The 20,414-nt window shown below is 48.3% G+C and overlaps 1 protein-coding gene across 1 annotated transcript; it reads left to right on the forward strand.

The window, feature by feature from the left end:
- Window positions 1-17,319: 17,319 nt before the first annotated feature.
- Window positions 17,320-18,249, forward strand: LOC135375815 (uncharacterized). The gene has a single exon (XM_064608461.1). It carries the CDS (start codon window positions 17,320-17,322, stop codon window positions 18,247-18,249), a length of 930 nt encoding a protein of 309 aa, XP_064464531.1.
- Window positions 18,250-20,414: the final 2,165 nt, after the last annotated feature.

Genomic DNA, 20,414 nt, shown 5'->3' on the forward strand with positions numbered 1-20,414 from the left:
AGTGATAAGTGGTAGCCAGGTCTGCTTTGACTGCTTGGTGTGACACCGAGTCAAGAAGGACCAACATCCCTAAGAACACATGCTGCCATCAGGACGTCCCCACAGTGTTATTGTGTCCTCATCCTTTGAGGTTATCCTTAGAACGTCCTGAGGATAACCCTCTAGAAATGCCCATGAAGAGTCATTCAGGTACGTCGTGTGCCCGCGCCTGTGGTTAGCCTGTGGAACGAGAAATATTACTTTGTTTAGTTTAGCTGCTGAGACTCTCTAAACACCTTCGTTTTGCTGTTGGACCGATCCTGGGACCTGATTGACTTTTGCTCTGAAATAAAATGTGGTCCACAGAAAAATTATCTGCCTCCAAAAAGGATGACTGTCTATGATACCTGGAGCATTTCTCGTGGAAAGGACAGAAACGCGCGGTTCTGTCGCTCTGCTTTTGACTTTCTAAGGTGCTACCTGAATGTCTCAAACCAAAAGGAGCAATAAACATAGACTTTGCATTGATGCAGACGTAATACTTAACCAATTCCTCACTTTGAGTATTTTTCTATGTGTAATCGAAAGAAATATGGACAGCTCACCCTAGGGTTTCTATCGCAGGCGAGCAAGACTCTCGAATATACGGAGGGCCGCGTTGTAATATAAATAGTATCTGTTGTGGCTTCATTGTAAATAACATCGATATCACGAAATAAATTTTCTTAGATCTAACACTACTGCCTGGTACACGTGCTAACATGTGTCTGTAAATCTAGGAACGTTTCCACACATTGTAGATACACGGTTTTAGGATGTGCTTTTTATTAATATGTAAATTTTTAAGGACATAAATAACTAACTGTCCACTCTAAGCTTCATTGATTGTTGTATTCACTGTTAGCTTGTTTGCATTGTACATTCAATTGTGCTCCCATTGTGCTTATGTCAATACATTTTCTTAGACCTCTTTCGGAATGGGTTTTTCTGACCTAGTACCAGTGACAAGATTTCTTTCTGAGTGTCTTTCATATTTCTCTGCATTCTTTTTAAACCGCTGCCCTCGTTGTCCATTATGGATTGTACTAGAAATGAACAGCGAGGTTTTATTGCGGAAGTTAATCAAGTTATATTGGGAAACAAAAGTCATCAAGACTGCATGTGGTTTCGTGTCATTTATATAAAAGGAAACTATTGGAATATAATTGGCTTTAACACATATCTTCCCACTCGTGCTTTTTGTGTATGGCTCTTCTTTGCATGTCTATTCTTGCATGTTGTAAGCACATGGGCAGCCACCCACCACACATGGAAAAAAAAATCGCGAAAGAAGTCGCACAGGCGGAAAAGTGTGTGACGTTAAGCGCACGGGAAGCCCTCCGCCCACGCGCCACCGACCGCGCGCAGAACATCGCGAACAGAAGACAATCGCGAAAGAAGTCGGCCGAGGCGTGGTACTGGCATGGAACGTACTGGTTAGCGGTTTCCCTCGACAACTAGTCATACTACTTGCTTGGCTCCTCAGGCAAGAGTCACGTAGCCTCTGGAACCAATAAACAAAAAAAGAAAGAAGTACAGGACATAAAGCGGGACCAGTGCACTAGTTGATTGCCTCCGGAGGCCGCACAGTGGCGCGACCAGTTAGTCGAACAGTCCCTCGAGTAAAACAGCGGCATCGTCGTCATAGAACGTCATTTATTGGAACTGCTTGCAAATTTTTGTGCCACCTATTTTCTTTCAAAGCCGTGTTCTTTAATTCCGTCCTGTCATAAGGAAAGGAATATTCTCTTGTTCAATAAATATTTCTGTGTTGTCTACGCACACCGTCATGTCGGGTTGACCGTCACCACGACGCGTGCTTGCCGCATCTTCATTGGCTATACCAGCTATACCCACCGTTAGGCGCCCGCGATCAGACTGGGCCGACTTCTAAGGGAACTTCTAACTAAGGGAACTAACTAAGGGAACTAAGGGAACTAAGGACGCACATTCCCCCAGGGCGTCAGTCGTGACGTTGCCCACCTACGTGAGGCCGACAACGGCAAGCCCTTTCACCACCCACCACCACCACCACCACCGCGATCAGACTGGTTCCAGGGTCCCTCGGCGGTGAGGCCGGAGGAGGACACCATGCAGCTCCACCCTTCCCGCAAGTGGGGGCAGAGGGGGAGAAATTACTCTTATTTTATAATGCGTTACCATTACTCATTAATTTTATATGGGCTATTCCACTGCATGATTGATTCCTTTTTCGACGTTAGTAATGCTATAGTAACGTCATTGCTTTATCAAATAATGGCATTACTCTGGCATTACAATTACTTCCTTAGTACAGAAGCATAAAACGTGCCACGCATGAGTTTTCTTCGTGCTTTCCTTTTTTTTTTCTTTTTTTATAAGCTATAGCCATCCGTATATCCTCCAAGTAGGTGCCGAAAAGACCCTGCAGAAACGATACTGATAGGCGAAAACTATAGATGAGATCAGTAGGAGCTGAAGTCGTAGTCGTGACGACGATGTAGTCGTCATCGTTGCCTTGCGCACTTCAGCGACAGGACATCTTTTGCCATACTCAATGGACAGCACAATACAGACACACAGACATACATGGGATGATGTGGCGGGTCATTCACCGCCGTAGCACAAGACAAACTAATACAGTCCCAAGCAGCACAATGTGCTGAAAGTCGAGTGCAACAGGGGTGGACGGTATGTGTCTTATCAACGTTTGTTGTTTCACGAGTCTGTTCAAGGCCTTCCACCTACCCGTCCACCCCTATTGCACTTGACTTTCAGTACATTGTGCTGCTTGGGGTACCACATCAAAACAGGAAATCACTGGTGGAATTGTCACTTGTTACCCTCAGAGATGTTATGTTTCTGTTTCGTTGATTCTCCTTCAGCCCAAACGCGTATAGGAGAAAGAGGATGATATCACCATGTGGACACCGATGACACACATCCGCCAGAGGATGATATCGCCATGTGGACACCGATGGCACACACCGCCGAATGTTGACCTCTTGCGGAATACTCCAGGCCCCCTTTGGCCCTTCTCCGTTTGGATGTTCCCAACGTTCATGTGGCGCAATGAACATTCGACGAAAGCAATGAGCAAAGTTGTGCCTAACTCGTTACAAGTAACTCGTTACTTGGTAACGGTTACGTTTTTTTGGTAACGAAGTAACGATTCAGTTACTTTTTAAGAAATGGTAATAGTAACGGAATCAGTTACAAAAATTGGTAACTCGTTACTGAAGTTACTCGTTCCTTTTCTTAAGCGCGGGGGAGCACATTTCGGCACTCCGTGTGGCGCAATGCGTGGGCCTGCGTGACCCACGACCACGTGTGACTCAAAGTATTATTGCAGTCCCTCGTTGGATGTGTTGTTGACGTGCTGAATCGTCTTAAACGAAGGCCTTTGTATTTTCTCTTGTTTCCGTAATCTCCAACCATCACTCTTTCCCAAGGATGGGTACCAATTGTGCTATGGCTACAAAAAACGCGTTTCGACTTCTAGCCTTTCCTTGTCTTTGCTAAGCTTCAGAGAGCCCTAAATTATGACGCAGCCCCTCGTCTGTTTTGGGGAACCGTTGGTGATCGGTGGCACGAAAACCGGTGTCTTTTCTTGTGTTTTCATAACCTCCGATCACACCCACTTCGGCAGGAGATGTCATCACACGAAAGAGAACGAAGATCACTGATGTAAATTTCGAGTATCAGCTTCTTGTGAAGTGCAATTTTTCATTAATAATGAGTTGAAGGCAAGTGGCGGAATGTTTGTTGTCTCCTTTAACTATGCGGCGGTAACGAAAAAGTAACTCGTTACCTGTGAGTAACGAGAACTCGTTACTTTTGTATGTTGGTAACGAGTAACGTATTTAGTTACTTTTTTCTGAAGTAACGGGTAACGGTATTTAGTTCCTATTTTTTGGTAACGGGCACAAGTCTGGCAATGAGTAATGCCACCTCAGTTTACTCAGTTGAAACGTAATGCACTATATATGCCATTACTCATTACTCGCTGGCAAAACTCATTGCCATTACTTATTGCTCGAAAGTAATACCTTACTCCCCACATCTTACATCTTACACCATGCTGTTGTGGCAGAACAAATGCATTTTCGCATGTTAAACACAAAGACTAATGCCAGGTGCTTGCTTCCTTCCACCGTTCGTCATTTCGAGAGAAAGAGGAATGAGAGGTGCCTTCATGGTCGACTTTCCAGATGGCACAGGAGCTGCACTTCTTGGTTGTCTTGTGTAAACCATTTTGATTATAAAAAGTAAAGATTCATAGAGTATGTCCCTTAGGTTAGGCTATTCGGAACGAATTGCATTCTTGTCTTCTATGTTATCCCACAAATACATCCACGTTCCTTTCACACGGTGTCCAGGAAATATGAAACCATAGGTTGAGGAGTTACCTGTCAAAAGGAACTCGTTACGAGTTAAGTTACAATGTGAAAAATGCAGGGTTAGATGTGATTCGTTACAAGTAATTCGTTACTGTAACCATGCTCCTTTTTTTTGGGAACTTGTATCTTAAGTCGGTATGGTTTCCTTTTCAGATAACTTTGCAAAAGCAACTTAAACTCAGTTACAAGTTACTCTTAATTCGATTTTCACTCACATCCACTTATTTTCTTCCTTTCTCTCCAGTACTTTCATGGTATTTTATGCCAGAGAACGTGATATCCGATCAATGACAGTATTCTATTCAGGATGTAAGAACTGCTGCCATTGAAATGAAGCTGAACTACTGTGCGCCCACAGGGAGTACGATGCAAAGTGTTCCAATTGTTGGACATAAACGAAGACGATCTAAGCGTGTTGCACTCCTCCGCAGGCAACTCAAGGTCTAACTCCACTGCCCACGCGCGCTGCACCTGTGTAGTGCTGTGTCCGAAGTAACTTGGAAGTGCATGGGTTTAATGGGAGGGAGAGGCACCGAGCGCGCGTTACAGAAGTTTCGGACTCACGGCAGCCACAATGCTCAAGATTCCAACCGAATAAGAGGTGTTCATAGCCAGGACGTGGAGGGCGACGCCGCGCGAGTGAAAGGAAGCGTCTGTAGCGCGCCCGGACGATGTCAGCTATTGGAGGAAGGACATCCAGGATTGGCCCAGAGAGTGCCATATTAGCCAGGGTGTCAGCGGCTTCGTTGAGCGGGAGACCGCGGTGACCAGGAATCCACGTGACAAGGAGATGGGAGATGTGGCTAGGTGCAAAAGCAACTAAGGTGGCGAGCAAGGGGCTTGTAGGGCTCTCAACGGAGGAAATCACAGAAAGAGAGTCGGAGAGAAGGAGCATCATTTTGAAAGCGATGGGAACCCTCACCAGCGCTAGGAGCATGGCTAGAAACTCACTGTGAAAGACCGGTGTGTAGTCAGGGAGGCGGACGGAACTGTGCAAGTCGAGCTGCGGAATGACAATGCCAATTCCCGCCCGTTCCTCAGAGACAGATGCGTCCGTGGCGATGACCAGGTGATTGGGAAACCGAGACATATGAGTGTCAAGCTCTGCTTTCAAATGCTTTCAAATAAGTGAGAGGGGCATGTTTGACATCCGAATGAAAGATGCTGAGAACCCGGACAGAGGCTGGTGCGAGAGGTACAACCGGCTCGGGGACATGGGCAAGCGAAACGTTCAGGGGCGGCAGGAAAGATTGGGCAAATAGCAACTGGGGAATATCGGATCTGCGCCACCGCCTGCTTGTCCAGGAACCCAAATCTTTGACCGATTCAATGTGGTGAGAAGCAAGAGGGCTCTGCGCCAGAGACAGGAAAGTGCTCACTGTTAAAAGATGAAAGCGGGCTTTCATCCAGCACACCCGCCTCAAGATACAGGGCGTCGTTTGTAGTATAGTTGGGGAGGCCGTGACACACGGGGAGCGCTTTCCTTACTAAGAAGCGCAGCTTGCTTATCCGGTAGTCTGGGAGATGAGAGAAAAGGACACAGCCATATTCGAGGATGGGACGGACATAGCAACGATAGACATAAAGGAGGGCATCCCTGCGCATACCAACACGAACGCTGGAGCAACGCTGGAGCAACGCTGGATGCAACCCAGTGCAGCGGCGGCTCTTCGGCTGATGTGGTCAATTTGGCGGCCCCAATCCATCCTGTGATCATACCACATACCCAGATACATCAGAGACTCAGCTTGGTTGATGCGATCCTTGCCTATCAAAAGATTGAAGCTGGGCACAACACCACAGAAGCCCACAGGAGGAAATAGGAGCACCGCACATTTCTCGACCTTTAGAATCAGATGAGCGGATGTGGTCCAAGCCACAAGAGTGTCGATGTACTGCTGGGTCAGCTTGTACAACAAGTGCAGCGATGAGGCCGAGGCGAAAAAAGGCGATGTCATCTGCGTAAGTGATGGTCAGAATACTCGCGTCCAAGGAAAGGCAGCTCATGAGTATGTTAAAGAGCAGAGGGGAAAGGACAGAACCTTGAGGCACCCCTCTAAACAGCTGATGAGGGGAAGAGACGAGGTGGCGGTCCCAGCATTGGAAAGATCTTCCAGACAGAAAATTCCTGGCCCAGGAGAGAATATAGGGAGGGATACGAACAGCAGACAGTCTGGGCAGCATGACGCGGTGCTCAATGCTGTCATATGCCTGTGCAATGTCTAACGTCACCAGAGCTGAGAGGCCCCCATCCTCCTGTGCGCGGCGTATTTGCTCTCGAGGTTGACGTGACCCATCCAGACGGAACAGCGCTGACGGAAGTCGATCTGGCTACAGTTGTAGATATTATTGGACTCAACAAAATCAGACAACCGGCGGTGAATCACTCGCTCCACGGTCTTGCACAGGACAGACGTTAGCGCGATCGGCCGAATATTGTAAATGGCAAGGCCCTTGGACGCAACCTTCTTCAACAGGATAACCCTTGCTACTTTCCAGTCAGGGGGGATCCAGGACCAGCTCAGAGAGGTGTTGACAGTTTCAACCAAGACGTTGGGGTGAGCAGACCACAGAAATTTCATCATTCGAGCAGATACGCCATCCGGACCGGGAGCAGATGAAGGGAGCGCACGGATAATGCAGTCCAATTCGTCCCATTCGACTGCTACGAATCCAGGATGTGGCGACACGGAGAACGAAGGAGGAGGAGGTAGGGGAACAGTGTTATGGAAGCGCGCGGCGAGGCCCTTGGCAACATCTTCAAGACGAGACATTGCATCTGCATCGGATAAAACGTGGAGCTTGCCAGGTGAACATGAAGTCTGGCCCAGGATAAACGAGATATGCCGGTGAAGAGCCCTCCGTTGTTTCGGGAGAGGTAGGAAAGAATTGTGCTCGTTGTGAAATGCACTCTTGGAAGGAGAGATAGGCCTCTTGAAAGTGGCCTTTAAGATCTGGTAGCGTGTCCAGTTGGCATAGCACGAGTTCGGCAGCAGTTGCTTCCATGCAGCTTTCCGTCGCCTATAATCCCTTGTACAGGCCTCATTCCACCAGGGAGCACAGTTCGAAGGTGAGCGTTTGCGCACTTGGAAAGAAGATGACCCAATGGCCTGGGATATAATAGATACAGCAGCAGCAGCACGATCACCCATTGGCATGTTGTTGCAGGTCTGCAACAGCGCAGTAATTCTATTTTCCTGGAGTGAGCGATTGTGGCGGATGACGAGGGAGAGACGTTGGGCTGCCGAAGGCACCTCGAAGAAAACAGGAAGGTGATCACTAGATGTTCCACAGGAGACAACTTTCCATGACAGAACTGGAACGCGTGAGCTGTACAGCGTGAGGTCGAGAGCGGAGCGCGAAGAGCCACGTGCAAAAGTCATTGACCCATCATTTGCAAGAGAAAGGTTATGGTGACAGATTCAGTCCCACAGTTCACTGCCACGAGCATCAGTCCTGTTATCCCACATGACATGATGCGAGTTGAAATCTCCCGCCACAATATAGTCGCCGGCCGTCTTGGAAACCACATAATCAAAGGTAGAGGAGGACAGAAATCCTGCCGGACAGTAAACGTGATAAAACACAAGGGGCGATTGCCCGGCATGCGAAGCTGCACCGCTAGTACCTCGCATTCTACAGACATCACCTGCACAATGATACGCGAAGAGTGAACAAGCCTAGAGGAAATGAGGGTTAGCAGGCCGCCACCTCTACAGACACGCCTGTCCAACCGACAGGAGTGAAAGCCAGGGAGAGAAAAGGAACGATAAAGAGCAAGCCATGTTTCTTGTAACAGTATCACATCGGGGGAAACAGAGGAGACTAAGGAATGTAAGTCAGGTAAAGCGGAAAAAACAGAGTAGCAGTTCCACTGAAGCACGCGGACGTTACTCATTCCCGAGGATAGACTGAGCAACCGCAGCCGCAAGGACATCGCAGCCGCCTGTCTTGCCGCTGGTCTTGCTGTCGTTTTGACTACCATTCTTATGATCGTGATTGTCACCGTTCTTGCTGCAGTTCTTAATGTTGTTCCTGTTGCGCTTGCCAACGGAGGCAAAGCACGGAGGTGGTGAAGGAGAGGCACCGCGCTTTGAGGTAGAGGGAACATCATCATCATTCATCATGGAATCTACGACAGCACAATCAGGCAGAGAGAGCGGAGGAGGAATAGCGACGGGGTGAGAGGTAACGGGCGCAGGTGGCGACGGATGAACCCCGGTGTCCGCAGTGGGAGAGGAAGGACCCTTGGGAGCATCAGACATCGCAGCCTCTGACAGAGTAGGGAACAGAGACGTGACCAGAGCAATCAATGGGCTGATCTCATCCCTCAATTTGGACACAGCTGCCTCGACGGCGCTAGTGAACAGCTTCTCGAGGTTGCCATCAACAGGTGTCTCAGCTTTTCGTTCAAAGCTGTACCCACGGCCTTTCATGACAGCGGCAGCATCATACCGGCGAGCAGTGACGCGTGTCCATGATATCCAGCAGGGAAGTCTCTTGGCGCATAATGTAAAAACCCTAAGACTAGGGAACACGAAGGGACAGACACAATACGAAGTCTCAAACCTTCGCCGCCTTCGTGCCTTGTAAACCCTACTTGTGCTCCCGTGTCTGCCCCCACAACTGCGATTTTATCAAAGGGCCCTAAGTTTTGTTTAAACTTGACTCCCTCCCGTTTAGATGTAGCTGCTTGCATTTATAAGGTTTCGTCTATCATAACTGATCCCTCCTTATCCTCGTCTTTCATTTCTCACGCAGTACACCACCTTTCGCACACTCTGGGTTCGAACAACCGTCCCGTAAACCGTAATCCCTCTCCTGTTAAGTTAGTTCGTAATGAATTGTCCGAGAAGAACTTATGTCTGTTGCAAACTGATAAGTCTGCAAAATTCGCTGTTCTACCTGAAAGTGTTGTTGCATCTAAGAGGTCGGCAGCTGTTGGAAACATTTTGAAACCGTATAACCATGCTTTGGACAAGATCAAGAAGTCGATTTGTTCTATTCGTCTTGACAATGATCTGACTGCCCTATGTAACTATATACGCTCTGCTTCTCGGGGAACTTTCGCTGTAAAGTTCTTGCTCAAAGATCACAAGGTGGAGATGCCGGTTAGAGTCGTAATCAATGAGAATCAAACCTGGCAAAAAAATTTTTTCGATTTGTTTGCAAAATGGATTTTCCTCTATTTGTGTCCCTAGCGGTTTAACTTTAAAAAATTCTGAACAACTTATTTCGGATTTACAGTTGTTTCATGGAAAGAAATGCTATGCTTTTTCCTTAGACATCAAGGATCTATACTATTCACTGCAAGAGAATGTGTTGTTGATTAGAGCATGCAGATTTCTTGAAGATAACTTGGTGCGCTTTCAATCGAAAGTTGTTATATCTGTGACTGAATTTTTGCGCTTACTAGAACTTTATCTGAGATCAACTGCCATATGTATTGACGGGCATCTGTACATCCAAAAAACTGGTATCTGTATTAGCTCGAGCATCGCGCCTGTTCTTTCCGGGATTTACCTGAGTGTAATTGACAACGCTGTATTATCCTTTATATCCTCTCTGTCTTCAAATGATGTCATTGTAAGAAGGTTTGTAGATGATCTGGTTTTCATTTCCACCAATGAGAGTGTTATTGATCGGTGTAAAAATGTAGTTGTGTCCGCGACCCCAGAGCTTGTATTTACCAGTGAGTTCCCCACTGTTGGCGTGCTTCAGTTTCTTGATATCAGGCTCTTGTTACAACCCGCTCTTTGTTGGTCTTACGGCAAATCTCAAGCTAAACCCATTTTGCCCGCTTCAAGTTGTCATTCTAAAACTGTAAAACGGGGTTTGATCACACACTGTAAATTTCAGAACACCTTTTTTGGTGTGTTTGAGGTGTAATTAGGGTGTAACATTGCATATACTCCCCTACTACACCTTCTATGGAAAAAACAGTCACCAGAAGAGGTGTTAATGGGGTGTTAGTGTTTCGAAACACCCTCTTTCCAACGTGTTATCACATTTTGGTGTAAATATGGTGTAAATGAACAACATATATACTAATGAGACTTTTGTTTGGGGGACATCCACAGTGGGTGAAACATGTGTTCCAGTTTGACATTTTCTTAAGAAAAAGCAATGAATGGATATGTGGCGAATAACGAATTACCTTCTTGTGCTGTCAGTACCTAATATTTACGACATGACTTCATCATTAACTAATACCATAAAGTAAAAAAAATACTTGTCCTGCCCAATGTTTTTGTGGACATTATGTCAGACGTCAGTCCAATACAGTGTGGTAAGCAAGTCCATATTCAGCAAAAAAGAATTACGATAAAGGATTGGCAGAGCAAAAAGTTGTGTATTCACAGAACAGAGGAAGAGAGCATCTGCATAACGAATACAAGGGTACATACTGCACTAACAAACAGGAAACCATGAAGAACTGTATGTTCAAGTGAACAAAATTTGTACTAATATCTGTATTTATTTATTTTATTTTTATTATATTTTACGATATTTTACTTTATTTATTTATATGTATCCATCTGTATCATCCGTATCATTTATGTACCTGTATGTAGTTTGGCTTACAGTGGTTGCTGGAATTAGATTGCTGGGATTCCAAAGCCCAGCCATGGCACCTTCAGACATTCCTCAGACGCGTTCGCGGACTTCATTTCGCCGTGTCTCATATACGACACATGCTGCACTCCATTTACACCCTTTCCAGAAGGGTGTACAGATTCCACTGGGTGTAGGATTACACCAAAAAGGGAGTCAGTTATGATACCGTTGAAATACACCAATTTGGGTGTAAGGAATACACCTTTTCTGAGGGGTGTAACTTTTCTAAAGGGTGTTGATATACACCAAAAAGGGAGTCAGTTATGATACCGCCGAATTACACCAAAAAGGGTGTTTTGAAATTTAGTGTGCAGGTATCCTATCAAATGCCGTAAAAAAATCTTGTTGTCATCATATCACTCCTTCTGTGGAAAGTCAGCTTCTCCGTTTGAATGATGCTGGTTACCCCCATCACATGTTACTTGGTGCTTTAAATGTTTTGTTAAACAACTTGCTTCCTGGTTCACCTGAAACAAAGCCCTCTGTCCCCAAACGGGTAGTTTTACCTTTATTTCACAAAGTGTCTCACAACTTGTTAGCAGTTGCGAAGAAGTTTCAAATCCATATCGTTTTCAAGAACAACTTCCGTCTTGACCGCCTCACCTTTCGCCAAACCTGAAGTTTTTTTGCAAGAATCACCGGAATAAATTTGTCCACTGTTCTTCAAACGTTGTTTACCAGATCCCCTTAGCTTGCATTTTCTGTTATATTGGCCAGACAAAACGTTGCTTAAATGATCGTTTGAGAGAGCATTCATTAAAAGTAAAAAATAAAGCTTCAAACTCTGAAGTTGCTAAACATTTGGAAGAATGCTCAGATTGCTTCCCTCTATGTGATGAAACAATTGTAAAGGCATCCGAAGTGGACCCTCACAGAAGACTTTTGAGAGAGACCCTTTTCATAACTTCTTGTGGGAACTGTGTCAGCAAACCTTCCGTAATCCTCGGTCCGGCCTTGAACAGACTGCTCGTTCCCCCGAACTGGTGTTTCCTTTCCTTCTGTTTGTATATATTTCTTGTTTGTGAAGTAAAATTTTCAACTGTGTTTGAGACTTCGTGTTGTGTTTGTCCCTTCGTGTTCCCTAGTCTCGGGGTTTTTACATGGATCATCTTCATATATATGCATCATCTTCACCAGCTCGCTTGCTTCCTAGCCATTGTTTCAAAGTCTCTTGGTCTCGGCTACTGCAAGTCTCACAGTCAGCAAGGTGAGCTTCACCGCACAGGCAGCATTTTAGCGGTGACCCATCAGGGCAGGAGGATTCGTCATGTTGGTCACCACAGCGTCGGCAGCGTACATCGGACTTGCAGCTCTTGGTAGTGTGACCGAAGCGAAAGCAGCGTTTGCATTGAAGAGGCCTGCGGGTGAAGGGGTCCATACGAAAGATGAGTGGCGAGGATTTCATCTCAGAGGGGCAGCAATGACCGGCAAACGTCACAATGACCGTTTCAGTGGGGATCCGTCTCCCGTTTTGCATGCGACTGCAGCGAAACGCTTCAAGTACCTCGATGGAGTCGAAGAGATCAAGGAGCTCGCACGCGTGAAGGGAAACATCGACGCCTCTCACGACGGCCTTCGTGCAGGCGAGATGGTGTGGAACGAAGGGTTGCACGGGGATGCCACCAAAACAGAGCGTCGACAGAAAAGCCTGGACAACTTCCAGGTTCCGGAACCTACACACGATACCGTCCTTCTTGTATTGCAGGGCCTCTGTGATGTCCCGGAAGTCAGGGGTGACTAATTCAAGGTTGCTAATTAACGCCTTATGGTTCTTGGAGCTAATTCATGAACCGTTTGTTGGCCTCAGGATCACGGGAGTGCTAGCTAACCCGTTCGCAAAAAAAAATGGTCTAGTGGAAATGCAAGAATATCAACAGAGGCCGACCAGTAGCAATCAGGGCGCCTATGGGAGGAGCCATGGCTCCTCCTTGCTGTGAACTGACCAATCTCCCTCTCCTCAAGCACAAACAATCAAGCCGCAGAGCAGGGTAAAAGGGATCTGTCCGAGATCGCCGAAGCAGAGCAGAGCTAAAAGCTCTACGAATGACTGCTTTGCAGGAGCAAGGAGACACTAGAAACGTCCGAAGCAGCCCGTTTCCGAGTGGTGAAAGCAACGAAGCACTTTCTTTCTTTTTTTTTGATTGAGCGTAAATAAAGTTGCGTTCAGCTCCTTGGACGAAGAATAAGAAGAAGAAGAAGTTGCGTTCTGACTGGATCAGGAGACGGGTCACTTGCGATGCAACATACTTGGCGCAGTCGACATTGAAAATGAACTTGCATCCCCCACCACCATTCCTTCCGCTGCCAGGCGAGCCGTCTCTGCCATGGGAGGAATTGTTTATGATTTACGTATCTGCATGCCATGCGTTGGAAGTGCATTCGACAGCGCACGCAAGGTTTCCATCCTTCTGAATTGCTTAGGAGCGGAAGGCCAGAAGCAATTCCGCCTTTTGCCAGACGTCCAGCAAACGGCTACTGTTCCAGCTACCTGTTCTTCTCCTACCCTCACGGACAAGGAAAGTTCGTCAGTCCCAGATTCACGACGTATAGATGACCCCTACGTTGCTGCTGTTACTAAGCTACGGAAGAGGTTCATCGCAGCCGTCAATGGGACTGTGGGAAGGTTCAATTTCAGGTCCCGTGCACAGTTTCCGGATGAAAGAATTGAAGATTACGTCGCAGTGCTGAGAATACCCGCAGCTTCTTGCAACTTTGGCAGCTTGATCGACGAACTCATATGTGATCAACCCGTCGAGAAAGCGTCAAGAATGGAAGTTCGAGACCGCCTTCTACTGGAACCGGAGCTTACGTTAAATTCTGCATTGCTTATCGTCAAGCAAGTGAAGCAGGCGCTACGAGAGTCTGCTATGTTGAACAGTGGCGCATCTGATTCCGGCGAAGTCGCCGCAACAGAAGAGAGCAAATTCAGGCGTTGGAAGCAAGTGCTTCCGCCGTGGTTCGTCAAGGCACTTGGCAAATAGTCCTTCTTGTCCGGCTCGGAACAACGTGTGTAGGAAATGTAGCAAGAAAGGACACCGATGTGCCAAGGATCCCCCACGGATACCAAGCGTGTCCATTGTGTGGACAGTTCAGTCGTGATGGTCTCTCATACGGGGAAATCCGTGTTCTGCGAAATCACAGTGCATGGTATACCTCTGCGACTCCTCGAAGAGGTTTTTACCATTTTACCGTCTCAGCTCTACAAGCAGCATTTTTGGAGTACCCACTGCGACCCGCGGACACCACTCTGTTCAGTTACACCCGGACTTCCATTCCGATTAAGGGCGTGTTCGACGCCCCCGTTACGTTCGGCAGTCGTTTTGCTCTGTGCTCCTTCTACGTAACAAAGGCTGGTACGGCCATCATCGGCATGGACGTCTTACAGGCTTTGAATACTGCCCTACATTCAGCGAGAGTCCGCTGCTACGAGGTTGCTAACGCCGAGCAAGGCAGCCAACTTTGCTCATCAGTTCCCATTACTGTTTGCCAACGGTCTGTCTGACCTTTCCCCCGCTCTCTATCTTTAATAAACATATTACCCCCCACCCCCACCCAACGGTCTTGGCTTTGCTACAGCATTCTCACATAAAGTCACAGTCATGCAGTCCGTTCAGCCCGTTCAGCAGAAGTTACGACGACTTCCACTGGAGGTTCGAGAAAAATCCTCAGCTTAGCTCCACAAACTCGAGCAAGGGGACGTCATCGAAAGGAAAGGATTGATGCTTCTGGGTGGGTTTCCCCAATAATAGTTGTCTGGAAGAAATCCGAGGAACTTCGTCTTTGTGTCGACCTCCGGAAGCCGAACGAAGCCATTTTAATGGACAGCCACCCAATACCTCACCGGGATGACCTCTTCCACAGTCTTGCTGGTGCCCGGCACTTCTCAAAATTGTATATTTCTTCAGCGTACCACCAGTTGGAGCTGGCAGAGGAAAGCGGGAATATAACCGCGTTCGTCACGCACGAGGGTCGCTTTCGTTATAAGAGAGTCTGCTTCGGATTGGCGTCAGCAGCAGCTGCTTTCCAGAAGATGCTTTCGGTTGCACTCAAGCCCTGCAAAGGCGTGCTCCATTACCTTGACGATATCCTCGTTTTCGGACGCAGTAAGAGGGAGCACGACCACTACCTGTTTCAAGTACTTCGAAAGCTTGCAGAGACTGGTTTAGGCTTAAATAAGAAGAAATGCGTCTTAGCTTCTACCGAAGTACAATTTCTAGGACGCGTCCTTTTTGAAGGCAAGATAAGGCCCAGCCAAGACGTGACTGAAGCCACTGTCCAGCACCGCAATCAGTGAGCGCACTACGTTCTTTCCCGGGCTTGGCTGCGTTTTACCTAAAGTCTGTCCCGCATTTTGCTACAGTCATGGAACCCCTTCGTCAACTGCTGCGCAAAAATATTCCTTTCGTTTGGGGCCCAGAAAAACATGACGCTTTTTCGCGAATCAAACTCTTGATTCGTGACTGTGTCGCCCTCACGCCATTTGACTCTTCGCTTCCTACCCTCGTAACGGTTGATGCCTCGAACTGTGGGCTGGGAGCTGTAATGCAACAAAAACACCCCGAAGCGCTAAGAAACGGTCTGCTTCGCCTCACGTGCACCCTCCGCCACCGAGAAGAGGTGCTCTTCAGGAGAGATAAGGGGGCTTTAGCTTGTCTTTAGGCCTGTGAGAATTTGCACACGTTCCTGTTTGGAAGACGGTTCGCCCTGCGCACTTATCATCTAGCCTTGGTCACCCTTCCCTCAACACAGGGTCAGGGTCGTCAGCCCATGAGAATCGCGCGATGGGCCGCACGTCAACTTCTCCACAACTTTGAGATGCAGTACAAAAAATGAGAGCGCAACGTTGTCGCCAACGTCCTTTCGTGGCTACCTCTAGCGAGGTCAGAGGAGAGCAGTTCGTCTGAAGAAGATGAAGGCGAACTGGTATGCGTCATACAGCAACAGCTGGACCCCTAAAATATTCCTCAACTGCAAGCTAGAATTCGAAAACACCCCACTCTGACGAGGGTCCTCAGGTATGTCGACACGTCTTGGCCAACCAATTTGCAGGAAGAAACAAGATTGAACCGCCAACATCCTTACGGAAGCACGTAACAGAACTGAGTCACGAGTCTCCCCCCCGCATGGTCCGTATCAAGCAACGGATTCGGTTTAGGCATTGGTGGCCGAAGTTGGACAAGGACGTAGAACGTCATGTATGGTCTGCGAGAGCACTGACAAGACAGTAATCACGCATGCTGCTCCTCTTCAGTCCGTTAAGTTTCCCGACGGACCATGGAGGCAGATCGGCATCGACATCACTGGCCCTTTCAACAAGCTTCCTGCTCAATATCGTTTCATCATTTCTGTGGTGGACTACTACAGTAAATGGCCAGAAGCCCTCCTCACGTCGACAGTTACATGGGACTCCATCATTGACTTCCTTACGGGCCTATTCGCTAGAGAAGGATACCCTGAGGTTGTCATTTCTGACCATGGGCCACAATTTGAGGCCCGCGCTTTCAAAATGTTTTTGCAGTCGAGGGGTATTGAGCATTGCCGTTCGTCTATCTACCATCCCTGGCTAACGGACAGGTTGAGCGGCTCGACCGCGTTCTAAAGGATTACATTCAAGCCATTATCGTTTGGCATGGCAACGTTCATCGAGACCTCGAACAGTTTCTCTGTGTGTACAGTAGCACGCCTCATGAAGCCACTCAGCTTTCTCCTGCCGAACTGCTACACGACAGACGTATGAGGACACGTCTGGACGTTGGATTCCCCACATTGGATGGCGACGTCGTACAGGAGACGGCCAACTTGAGGAAACGTATCATCGCTTATCAACAAAAGTCTAAGGCGCGATTTAACAGAAGATGGTCAAAGCCCCCCCCCCCTTTCATGCCGGAAACTTTGTAACGATTATAGGTGGTTCTTTTATTTTGTACGTGCGGACAAAACACGCGTGTATGCGGTATTTCGCACAACAGTGGCTGCCTGATGAACTGGGCACGTAGCCTCCGTATCTGTCTCGGCGTCCCAAGGACGTCTGAAACCCTCTCGGTCCTTGCAGAGGCGGGAGAACCCCCGGCCCCCATCCTCCGCGACAAGGAGGCCCTCCGAACCTACGCGCGCTTCATCACACGGCACCCCCTGCATTATCTGCGAACGATACTGCAGAAGTACCCGGACTCTGCCTTCGGCGACGCCATTCGCAGACTCAGCGGGCGCCTTCCGCCTGCACTGGCGGGGTCATTCGCACCCCCTATGTGGACCTTCGACCGACCCACAACGATAACACGCATACCCGGCCTCCCTCGCAAGCATGACACACCCACGGTGGTCGCGGCAGCTCGCGTTGGAGCACATTTACTCGCTTCATGACCAGCGAGTACCCATATACACCGATGGCTCGGTGATACCAGGCGGGTCGGCAGCAGCCTTCTACGTGCCTCACTCCCACTGCAGCCGTGGGTTCAAACTCCCGTACGAGACTTCATCCACCGAAACCGAAATGATCGCCATTCATGAAGCCCTGAAGTTCATCTCGGCATCCGTTCCCGCACCATGGACCATCTTTACAGGCAGCATGGCGGCGCTAGAAGTGCTGTCATCATTCTCGATCCCCCTTGTTCAGGACATTGGCGCGCTCATCGTTCAGTGCCTCAGCCGTCTCGCCCGCGCGGGCCACAGCGTCTGGCTTCAGTGGGTCCCCGGTCACACAGGCCTCCCCGGCAACACATCCGCCGACGCCGCTGCGAAGCAGGCCCACACCTCTGCACCATTGTTATCGGTCCCGCTATCACCCTCGTCATGCCGACTCCACATACGCCGCATGTGCGCCCAGCACACTCGCCTCTTCACTGAGAGTGCCGTCCGAGCCCGCACTTTCCTTCATTCCATCGATCCCAAGATGGAGCTCACCATCCCACTGAGCCTCTCTCGAAGGGAGAGCTCACTCCTTCACCGCCTACAACTCAATGTCGCTAAGACCCCATCGCGCCAGTTCCTCATGGGCAACATAGGTTCCCCACTATGCACGAAATGTGGTGTGGTGGCGGACACTACCCACCTCCTCCTGCACTGCCGCCTTTACTCCTCAGCCAGAGCCGCACTTGAGCAACAGCTCACACACCTTGGCCTGCACCTCACGCTGCGGACCTTACTCGGCCCCGTGCAGCGCGCCCGACAGTGCGTAGTCACCAGACTGCTCCTCCGCTACCTCGCTGCAACCGACCTACTGGTCGCCCTGTGAACCGGATTGTGCCCGCCTGGGTACTCTCTCTCTCTCTCTGAGTTTTTTTATTTATTTATTTATTTATTCTTGGGAATAGCAAGCCGACACCCTGTCTGGCTGACCTTTCCCTCGTTCCTTTCGTTTTCTTTGTTATCATTAAACATACCCCCCCCTCCCCCGAGCGGCAGCGCTGAAAAGTAGTAGTAGTAGTAATTAGCTGAAAAAAAAAATCGGGGGAAAGACTTGTAGCAGGAACGTTGGAGGAACGCTGAAAAGGTTCCTTGACAATCTTCTACTTTCTCGGTTTTGCGAGGCCAGATGTCCAGTGATCATGAAGGTACTCCGCGTGAACGTTTCATAGCAGCAAACTATACACCGACCATGCAACGCAACCGGCTAACAGCGAGCGAGGAACGATGAGAGGCACGCATCCCGCGCGAGAGCTTGCTCAAAGGCTGGTTCTGCTGGTAGCCGAAGCGATGAAGCCAATATTTTAGTGCACAATGCTCGGTCTTGTTCCTGTATGCCTCGTTCACAAGCCCAGTTACCACACCAAGGCGATCCAGCGAGGGTACCGTGCTCTCGCACGATGATCCGCTCTAAGCGCGTTAAACCGCTGTTACTTGTTTTCATGCTTTACCCAAGGCGTGCAAAAAACAGTAGGCATGGTAAATATCAAAGTTAGGTTTGTGTACTCGACAGGGCAAGATGACACTCCCCCGAGGGGGGAGGGGGGGGTCGAGAACTTTGGTGGAGGGGGTGCTGGGGAAGCCACTGGTTGAAAATCGTCATCAATACGTGGCCTTGTACAAAGTGCGCGTTTTACTGCGAAATTATCGAATTAAAATAATTACCGTGGTCGATATAGACATCGGGAACGTCGCACAGAAGCAACAAACACGTTATTTACAAAAGGTATGGCCGCCAATCAAGGGCGCAGCCATCTTTAAAGTCACGTGTGCGTTGACATTCGCTGTGGCGTGCGACCAGGGGCAGTGTGATCGCCCAGCACGCTTTCATTGGACTCCGCCCCTGTGGCTCAGCAGCTATTGTGCTCGTCTTTCCAGGCAATCAGGAGCACTGTTTACGTTTACGGCTCGTTCAGTACGGCCGTGTACTGGGCATAAAAGGCCGCTGTGCAGAACAATATCAGTGTAGGAGTGAACCTTGCCTCCATTCTCGAGCGGGTACACCTGTTCTTCTGTAACGTCAAACCCCCACCTGGAGCGCAGGCATCGTGAGAACGCCTTCAATTTACGGGAAGGGCCTTTAATTGTTCTTACGAGTTCAAACTAATGAGGAGGAATTATATGAAATTTCTGCGTGCATTTCATATCAACAATAGCTAGTCGAACGCTATCGGTGTGTATTCCCTGTGTTTCTCGTGCGTTCTACCATATGTTCACTTTCTGCTACACACTACTAGTACTTCTACTACTTTCTACATTCATCATAATCACTTCACCTCTTCTCCCCTTCAAGCAAAGGGATAAGGTGCTGTCTGAGCAGCGAAACATCCCACTACATCATCGTTACTTATTTGTCGTTGTTATTACTTTCTACTGTGTAGTAATGTCCAACGTCCATCCCCAAAGGAAATACACAGTTGCCTATGCAGGGTTCTACAATAATCGTCAATTTCAGTCGTACTGGGAAACAACGATGTAGAGTTTTGAGAGGGGGAGGGTAACGCTAATGGTAACGAAAACAGAAACGGTATGCTACCAAAAATTGGAAATGGTACCTATAACGGAAAAAGGAAACGCATACCACTCTCCTCCATTGCCGGAAAGAGATACGGAAACAAAAATTACCGTCCTGTATTGAATTCGGCTATCGGGCTATTTGTGTTGTGCGATGACATTTGAGTGACTTTTCATTTTATCCTTGTATTTTGATGATTCAATTCCCTGTAATGCTCCAAGTAACTACACGACAGTATGGGAACAAACCGCAACATTGGATATCGACGGTGCATCACGCATTTACCTACTCGCGACATTACCTAGCTACATGACATCAAGACATGAGACTTATATAACATATACCGTAATTTCGTGCGTATAAGCCGCACCGCAGATAAGCCGCAGGACGCGTTTTTTCGGACGTTTTGAAAATTTTCTGGCAGATAAGCCGCACCCGCAGATAAGCCGCGGGCAATACGAGACGACTGATTTGTGCGA

The sequence above is a fragment of the Ornithodoros turicata genome, unplaced genomic scaffold (assembly GCF_037126465.1).
Source record: "Ornithodoros turicata isolate Travis unplaced genomic scaffold, ASM3712646v1 ctg00000946.1, whole genome shotgun sequence".
Taxonomy (NCBI): domain Eukaryota; kingdom Metazoa; phylum Arthropoda; class Arachnida; order Ixodida; family Argasidae; genus Ornithodoros; species Ornithodoros turicata.

Excerpts from the sequence above, each read along its gene's own strand:
- LOC135375815 (XM_064608461.1), top strand. The coding sequence starts at position 17,320 with ATGACACACCCACGGTGGTCGCGGCAGCTCGCGTTGGAGCACATTTAC.